The sequence below is a fragment of the Penaeus japonicus genome, unplaced genomic scaffold, assembly GCF_977035675.1.
Source record: "Penaeus japonicus unplaced genomic scaffold, GWHDUDI00000001_assembly GWHDUDI00000026, whole genome shotgun sequence".
Classification (NCBI taxonomy): domain Eukaryota; kingdom Metazoa; phylum Arthropoda; class Malacostraca; order Decapoda; family Penaeidae; genus Penaeus; species Penaeus japonicus.
Genome location: NW_028234428.1, coordinates 16,875,008 through 16,885,007, shown reverse-complemented (window position 1 = coordinate 16,885,007; position 10,000 = coordinate 16,875,008). Strand labels below are relative to the sequence as shown.

The 10,000-nt window shown below is 32.8% G+C and overlaps 1 protein-coding gene across 1 annotated transcript in view; it reads right to left on the bottom strand.

Annotated features, from left to right (window-relative positions):
- The window catches only part of LOC122261916 (histone-lysine N-methyltransferase SMYD3-like), a gene marked incomplete in the record, with an annotated part of 50,325 nt that overhangs the window by 7,453 nt on the left and 32,872 nt on the right, over positions 1–10,000 (bottom strand). The window contains 3 exon segments of the mRNA XM_086552062.1: positions 148–389; positions 2,704–2,866; positions 3,389–3,568. Coding sequence (XP_086408188.1) covers positions 148–389; positions 2,704–2,866; positions 3,389–3,568 — 585 coding nt within the window.

Genomic DNA, 10,000 nt, shown 5'->3' with positions numbered 1-10,000 from the left:
ATTTCGGCAATTCTTCGTTTCCCTGTACTTGTAAGATATGGAATGCCTCATAATACAATATATGCAATCATGTTATGATTGCTTTCTGTAGATGCAGATAAATGAAAGTTTGTGTACTGTGAAAACAAAGACAGTTCTTTTACTTACCGATGTATCCCTTCCCAATTTTTTCCAACATTGGAGTATATCTAATTTCTTCTTGTACTTTATGCTGGAGTTCAAGCAATTCCTTGTATGCTGAGTGCATTGGCCCAAGGCCTGTATGCAATATAGGTTCTGCTTGCTGTAGATAGTGTAGGGATTCTTTTATATCCCCAAAAAAGTCACATATTTTCCCGATTTTTAAGAGCAACATTCCGTATGTTGGATGCTGTCCACCATAATAAAATCTGGAACAATGCAGATAAAATCATAAGTAACTATACCTGAATACTGAATTATTTATTTTCCGTTCAACCTAATTTTTCGGACCAAATACATCAAAGAAAATCTGAAGAAGTTACACTTAATAACCCACTAATGTTTGCACACTACATAGTCTGTCTTTTGTTTTCGTAAGGGACGGGAGGTTAGAACTCTTAAAATCTTAGGATATTTGTTAGCCATTAAGCATAATTCAACCATTATCAAAGACAACTGTATATTTTGCTTTAAAATAATTTGCAACTAATTTACAACATCCGTTAGACTACCATGAAGAAGCAACTTTTTTATTTTCGATTTTCGAATTTTGAGTAGTTGTGATTTAGGCTCTTTACTCTCTTATTCTGATTTGGTGGATTTTTTTTTCTTTTAAACTAAGAACAGTAAAACAAGAAGTAAATCATAATAAATTAATATTTCATGTAGTCAAAAAGTGTGAAAAAATCTACGATCATAAATAAATATATGAATTTCCCTTTTGGGGTGTATCTTTGTTATATTACAAGAATAAATACATACGAAATGAGCTTATGGGTGGAAAAATTGTCTGAAAACTAAAGTTTACCAAATAGTTTACCCACTGGATACAGGTGACGTGAATTAGCCGACGGCAAAAGAAAAATATACCATGGAACCGGTTGACGCGAACACCGGTGTACATATGTATGTATGTATGTATGTATATATGTATATATATATATATATATATATATATATATATATATATATATATATATATATGTATGTATATATATATATGTATATATATATATGTATATATATATATATATATATATAGGTATATATATATATTTATATATATATATATATATATATATATATATATATTATATATAATATATATATATATATGTATATATATATATATTATATATATATATATAGTATATATATATATATATATATATATATATATATATATATATATATATATATATGTATATATATATATATATATATATATATATATATATATATATATATTATATATATATATATATATTATATATGTATATATATAATATATTATATATATATGTATATATATATGTATATATATATATATATATTATATATATATGTATACATATGTATACATATGTATACATATGTATATATATATGTATATATGTATACATATATATATATATATATGTATACATATGTATATAAATACATATTACATTTATATGTATAAATGTGTAAATGTATATGTATATATATATATGTATATACATAAATATATACATATATATTCATATATATATAGATATATATATATATATATATATTATATAAACATATATACATATATATATATATATATGTATATGTATATATATGTATATATATGTATATATATATATATATATATATATATATATATATGTATATATATGTATATATATACATGTATATATATATATATATATATATATATATATATATATATATATATACACATATATATTTTTTTTCTATCAGCATGTTTCTATCAATGTTTTTAGTGACAGACGATGGAATTACTGTAATTACCGTATTATAGGTTTTGTCTAAATTCCCAAACATTGATGGTACCAGCAGGAAAGAATACCGTGAATGGCACCCATCCACGCGTTCGTAGCTCAAAGTAAGCACAGGTCGCCTTCCTCTTATCTATCTCTCCATATTTTGTTTACTAAGGTAAAACAGTTGCGTTTTGCTCTCTCATAAAATGATAATGTTTCCGTCAAATTTAATGTAAAAATCATAAGGAGTTGATATGGATGCTACAATTTTAGTCGATGACAATACTGAGAAGGCCTATCAAATGGTAAATGGTAAAACAAAAAAACTGACTCTCCCTCCCTCTCACCTGTCTGGTGTGCTGTGCTAGTTTTACTGGTGCCAATTTTCCGGTCAAAACTCAAAAATGGATGCCCCGTATCCAATGGGTTAAATCTTGAATTTGTCAAAAACCGCAAGGGTTCTGAATAATAATTGTATAAATAATATCAAGACCAATATGAAACTTCAAAAGTAACAATGTGGGATATGCATTGAATTAACAATGACAATGATATGCTACTAACAATATGACAATTAATTTTACTATTACTACTTATGGATGACATGAAGTGAATAAAAATTCAGATACAATTAACTTACTTAATGGCAATAATAATGCTGCTAACAATATGACAATTAATGTTGCTATTACAACCAAATTATAATTTGGATGACATGAAGTGAATAATAATTCAAATATAATTAACTTACTTAATGGCATCAATATTTTCAGTGCCAAACGTCTTTGCAGTGTCAAACATGCTTACACCAATTGCAGCTTCAAAACCACAATCCAGTGCTTTGGCGCGCCACACATTAAACTTGTGAAACAGATCTTCTTGAAGTTCTAAGATTTTTTTGCAGATGTCTAAGTCTGTATTCCATGTTAAGTACAACAATGAAAACATTGTGTAAATTATAAAACTTTGTAAACCATAGCTGCAACTGAACATTAAAAACGTTTTTTGGATTCTGATCACACTACACATACATACATGGGGATTTCCTCTCCCAATCCTCAAAAATCCCAATCAATTAAGAATCTTATCTAAAACTGAGAATTATTAATGACTTTATGTTCATTTTCTTAGTTTTGCCCGACCAGTTCCATAATGAACCAAAAGAAAAGAGTTGTTGCAATTGAAAAAAAATCTACATAATGCATTGAGAAATAGCTGTATGAACTTTAATTGATGAACACATACAAATATTGGACAAAATCTTTGACCCCTCCCTACACACACACACTCTAAAATGCTAATTACGCTCCTGTATACAAGACATAATTAGCATCTAAAAAATCCCCATCCTCAATATTCATTAAGCTCTGAAAATGTAGATAAAGTTTCACATTAATTTTATCATTTAAAGTTGTTATTTTTTAGGAAAAGGATACAGAAGCAATTATTGTTTTCCATGCTTCTAATCTGCTCTCGACTAAACTTCACGACTTCATCATATTTGGACCTTATGCTTGGATCAAAATCACTAAATCCACACTGCGAACAAGGTCCGACGGGGGAATCTACATCTTCTTTGTTATCGATATAAACTGGCGCTGAACATGATTTGTTACCTTGAAAGAAAGAAAAGTTCAATATTATATTAATTTCATAACAAGATGTAAAAACATATCTAAATCAAATAGCTTGAACTACAGTTAATCATCTATCTAAAAATGAAATGACAGAAATTTAGAAAAAAAGTATGACTGGTTATAACACAACCAGTGTTGTATTTTGATTTATTTTGGCACCAAAACCTTTTCCAGGCCAAACTCTGTGTCCAGAAAGGTTCGATTTAATTTTCATATCTCCTTGAAAATTTGCATTCAGTGTTTTGCAATGGGGATTTTAATACGCAAAATAACTCTCAGGTGATAATCGAACCGTAATTGAGATTAATATATATATATATATATATATATATATATATATATATATATATATATATATATATATATATTAAACTGTCAAAGGATCAATTCCTTTTTCCTCTTGGTTATCTATTTTCATAAGGCACAAACACAAATAAATAACTGAAAACATCAAAGGGAATAGATATATAAGGCAAAACCCATTCAGCTATGATATTATTGATGGTCAGATGTATGTTCCCAGTCCAAATCAGAAAGATCAATCAGTTGCAAGCTATAGGGCAGCATTCTTGACAATTATGACATCTTTGGTGTAAAAAGATCATCAAGGTATTAGGAACTTGCCCTTCATAAAACTTGGCCCAGTCAATATTTATAGTAAAGGGAATTGGCCTTAAATTTTGTTAAGTTTAGTTCTATATATATGGTTGCTATATATGGCTAAGGCATATGCTAATTCTCCGCCTATCCAAAGTAGTATCACTAAAGTGACGTGTATTTTATTTTTCTCTCGAGACCTTTTTTGGTCTCTTAATAGTAGAAGTATAAGAAATTCGCAGCTTAAGTCCACGTCTGACGCTCCAACCTATATTAAAGGGCTATTCTACACAAGAAACAATATTACTTATCCCGTGTGACCTCCATCCCGCTAATCCAGGACCGATTCGGTCCCAGTTCCTTCTCGGCTCGGAATACCCCGCAGTGTTCATGATTCTTCTATGACATTTCCAACGTGTTAGTCTCCCACCCTCTACGAGATCATCCGATACTCTGTGTAATTCACGTGCTCTCTCTTTCTCTATACGTGTAAGTGCGTGTGAATATATATATATATATATATATATAATATATATATATATATATATATATATATATATATTATATATATATATATATATATATATAATAATATACATATATATATATATATATTATATATATTTTTGTATGTGTGTGTGTGTGTGTGTGTGTGTGTGTGTGTGTGTGTGTGTGTGTGTGTGTGTGTGTGTGTGTGTGTGTGTGTGTGTGTGTGTGTGTTATAGTTCATTAGTGGAAACAAAGAAGGTAGAGAACCGAGTGTGTCTTGTCACAGAGGCGGTTTACCCTTCGGTGTTATGGAAATCATTTGCTTGTTGACTTGTTGCAGATATTCGCACGCTTTTCCTTCGTATTTTTCCTCCTCTAAGTCTGGTAATTGTTGCCCATGAAATATATTCATATAGAAAATTGGAGAGGAAAAATGTTATGGAAAAATAAGAGAGAGCGAGTTGTAATAATAATTAATACTTTTCTTGTAATTACTATTACACTATCACTATTATTGTTGTTGTTGTCACCGTTATCATACATATTATCATTATCATGATAATAATCAGCATAATCATTCACTTATCGTCCTTTTCATGATTATTATTATTATATCTACTAATATCATTGTCTTCATCTTCATCGGATCAGCTGAGGTCAAGCAAAGGCGTTTCCATAGCCTCGATTTTTTCAAGTCAAGTCAGCCGCAAATATCCTTTCCTTTTAACTAACCATACCTTTATATATGATTCGTCCGAATTTATTTTGTCTCTTTTATCAGATCTTTTCTTAGTACTGAAATAAGATTGATGTTAAAATTTGAAACCCGTGTTGTTGATTATGTTACAAGTTTAGAAACGGGCGGAGCACTGTCCAGAGGGATATAAATATAAAGATAGGGCAATATCCGCCTTGTACAAACTCTGGAAGGGAATTTATCCTAGTAAAGTCATCTATGTAATATCATATTTTCTATATTTGTGTTCTTTCATGTGCTTTATTTTTCTACTGAAATCAAAATATAAATCTATATTTCTGAAAGATCATGAAACTTTCAGTCACAGTAATTCATCACTCTATAATTGAATATTTGCAGCAAGTCTCGGGAGTAGCTACTAACGTCTCCCCCTGACCCCCCCCCCCCTCTCCTCTCTTTCTCTTGGCACCGTAGATATTCGCACGAAGCCAAGGTAGGGATAAGGATAAGCCAGATTTGCGGAGCAGATGCTTCGCCGGGTTCGACCTTTATGGCGAACCCGGCCTCTGTCAGCTGATGCTTATTCGTGATACTGTGCTAACTAGTGTTGACTCGTAAGTCTGAGCTTGGTCTTTACCCACCGTGGTGCCCGGCCACAGCGGTAGTCGCCAGGCGACAGTGAATTGGGCGTGGTTCGATCTGCCGACCACGGAGAAGTGAAGCCGACGCGCTAGCACTGTTCTAGCCTGACAGCTAATGGTAGTTTAGTTCAGAGACATATATGAAGACGAAGCTTCGGCGGCTAGTGGTAAGGATAAGTCAGATATGCAGAGCAGAAACTACACCTCTATGACAAGCCCGGCCTGTGTAAGCTGATGCTTATTCGTGACAAGGTCGTGTTAACTCATAAGTTTGAACTTGGCCCTTACCCATCATGTGCCCACCACAGCAGTATCCGTCAGGTGACAATGGAGCCTCATGAGCATAGACGGCCATTGTCGCCTGGAGGTCACTGCCGTGGCTGGGCATCACGGTTGTTAAAGACCAAGCTTAGATCGTGATTCTACCTTTATCTAGGAACCGCGCACTACAGATACTGTTGTACCGTAAATCTATAAATTTATTTATAAAAATCTAATGATTTACAGTAGTACCTGGGAGAGATGTGTTGTGGGGATGGTGTATATTTATGCAGTGACATAAGTCAATTAAATGAAACACCAGTATGGATGGGAAAAGGAAAATGTTTTATCCATACTCTCCAACAACAAAAAATGCAAACCAAAATTGGTCAAGTCCTGGGGACACAACAATGTGAGTACATGTAGTTGCTTGTAGTTACAGGGATTTTCACAGCCACATCTACACCACCAAAAAGAGTATCTAGCATTGCAAGATTTTTTATACTCCCAGGAAGGCGAATTCAGAACGTATATCTGACTTTGTCTTTTGGTGAAGTGCAATCGAGAAGTCTATGAGAAATTTCCATGCTTCAACCAATTTATTCTGCATAATGAAAAAATGATTGATATTTTTTCTTAATATACATATTTTAAAAGGAGATTCATATGTAACATTCAGAATATTGCTCTGATTTTGTTTTTGTTTATACTATTGAAATGAATATCTTATATTTCTGTTCAGCTATGTGGTGAACAAAACTGATCTACTAAGTGCAATTTACTTTGCTTGAAGCTTACTAATGGAAAATCTTTCATATAATTTTCACTTAACAATGGCATTTATCCCCAAATTTCGCTGAACAAAATGTATTTAATAAACATTTTTAGTGTCAAAGCTATTCACAGTGACAACACCAAAGTAACACATGTCTCTTACATAACATGTTCTGCATTTTCTGACCGTTGTTAAAAGCATAATACACACTGTTTGCAATTATTTGCAATAAAATAAAATGTCTCATATTATAGAATTATAAAATTTTAAATATCAATATTATATTTGACCAGTTTCTCTCATTTCATAGCTTTCCACTTCATTTATCCAGTGGTATGTATACCAAATGGATGAATTAAGAAACATACTATAAGATTGTGATTTTTCCAAATAATTTGATACATGAATGGCTAGGTCTTATTGTGAATTAAATGTTACTATATTAATATTTACTTAATCATAATATCATATCAATTAGGAGTAATTACCAATACAACTTGAAAACAAAAAGTATTCAAATACGGTCAACTGTATATTCTTGATAATAAAACTGCGGCATATTCCTCAAAAAATATATTTTGGCGAACGTGAATGCTTAGATTAGTGGCTATTTTGGGTACTAAGGAACTCCAAAATGCACTTAGGTCACCTTAGGTCACTATTTAGTCTGCTAAGAATGAATCTAGGACAAATTGGGCATTCTTAGGAAAACTGCTTTGGCTTCTCATTCTCGGGATCTCAGGATCACAGGATCAAGTTTAAACATAATCTGACATGTACTGATTCTCTCAATATGAGGCTAGTCAAGATAGAATTGCCAACCCCAATTTTTAAATATAGATTTACAAGGCACCCCAGATGAGTTTGATTTCAGAGCAAGGGAGATCCACACAACTTATCTCAATCTTTCTCTCTTTCATTCACTCAATGTCCAGTTGAGTGTCTGCGGTGTTAATAGTTGACTATCCGCGCGTAGTTCCACACCTGAGACTTTCTGCTTTCTTCTCCCAAAGTATTCTATGCCATAAACGGAGTAATGATAAATAAATTTGCAACTAGTTTTATATGTTATCGTCGTAAAAAAATAAATATATCATGAAAGACACTAATCACAGAGCGCTGTGTTGCCAAACTTTACCTGCTGCTTTTAGTCACTCTGACCATATAGGCCGATTGCCCCCCAACCCTTGGATACTAGTAAACTGAGCAGGGGACATCAATCAATATAAACACAAGCACTCGCCCGCAAAGAAAAAAAGAAGAGAGTGAGAGAAAACAGACATACATGTCTGCAACTGAAACATACATATATATCCACACCAACTGCATATGCGCGTGAACGATCATGCACACATACAAGCATACATAATATCCTTCCCTGCACACAATTCAACAAAGCTATCAATTGCAACATTGTTACAACTGATAGATTTGCCATTCCTAGGGGTAGATGGAAAGGGAAGTAAAAGAGGATTCAGGGAGAGGGGAGGAGGGGGATGAGCTCAAGCCATGGGATTATGGCCATCCCTAGATGCATTACCTGGGGTACTAGGCGAGCCAGACCTTGAAAATACCAGGGGTGTAATTGCAATGTAACTGAAACGGGATATTGGGCGGCCGGAGGTAGCTCCAGGTAGAAGGACCCTGGCATACGGGAGCATTGGTCAAATTCGGTTTGGCGTTGTTTGTTATGATCGTGTTCCTAAAAAAAATATTTTTCATTCATAATAATATTTAAGTTTTATGAACATTACTTGCTTTCTAGCGTTCGGAATCAAGTTTTATTGATAACTGTGATACATTTAGAAAATAATAAGTTGTTTAAGCAAATTAATGTGTATCTGAAATTGGTTGCCACTACCGACAGGCCAAAATGTATTTTTTTCTGGCATGCAACGGGTTATATTACAAGTAATTTTTATGTTCATATATATATATTTTTTTTTTGTGTGTATGCTTTACTATATTTTCAGACTTAAATGTGATATTGACAGGCTTTATAAAAGTTGTGATAGACTAAAATTGCAATACAGGGTCCATGATAGCTCATCATATACTTTACACTCAATGTGATTAAAGTATTATAGTTTTATGGGAGGACAAAAAGCAAGTGTTTTCTTCTTATTCATGTACTTTCGTAAAAAAAAAAAAAATACCGCGAGAGAACCATAGAGGGACGTTCAATAAATAACAGTAAATCGCGGAAGAATCATATATGGTTTTGTCTGATATCTGTCCCCTTTGATGCTTTCTTTTATTAATTTGTCCTTGCGCCTTAGATATGCCTTTGAAGATAATTACCAAAATGAAAAAGGAATCAATGTTCTTCAATCAGATATTATATAAAAAAAAATATAACAATTACATAACGAAAGTATCATCCGAGACAATGCTGCTTAAGTAAGGATAATGCTACGCCCGGGCTAGCCGAGCCTGGCCGTATCAGCTAGACGAGCCTGTTCCTGCTCCGCGGATGAACTCACTGACTATCATCTGAGGTAACCCGAGCCGGCATACATGAGGTTTCATGAATTTCAATTATTCATGAACAAATATAACGAAAATGTGTCCTAACCGGCTAAATAATAAATAGAGGTAAAAGGGCGAATAAAAATGAGAAGGGGAGAGAGGGAGAGTGGAAAGGGGGGGGGGTCGGTTAGGGGGCAGACAGATAGAGATAAGAAGGCCGATAGATAGGGAGAGAGATGGAAGAGGTAGTGAGCGAAATATTAATATATTAGAATTTACTTTCGACTATAAAAATAATAAAGTGTTCAGGTGATGGAGTTCACATGTAGAACAAGAGAATAAATTTGAAGGATTAACCTGTCTCTGATGTATTCATTCATCACTGATCAATCTAACTAATCTGCGAGAGAAAGAGAAAGAGGAAGAGAGAGAGAAGAGAGTTCACATTGTATAACAAGAGAATAGATTTGAAGGAATAACCT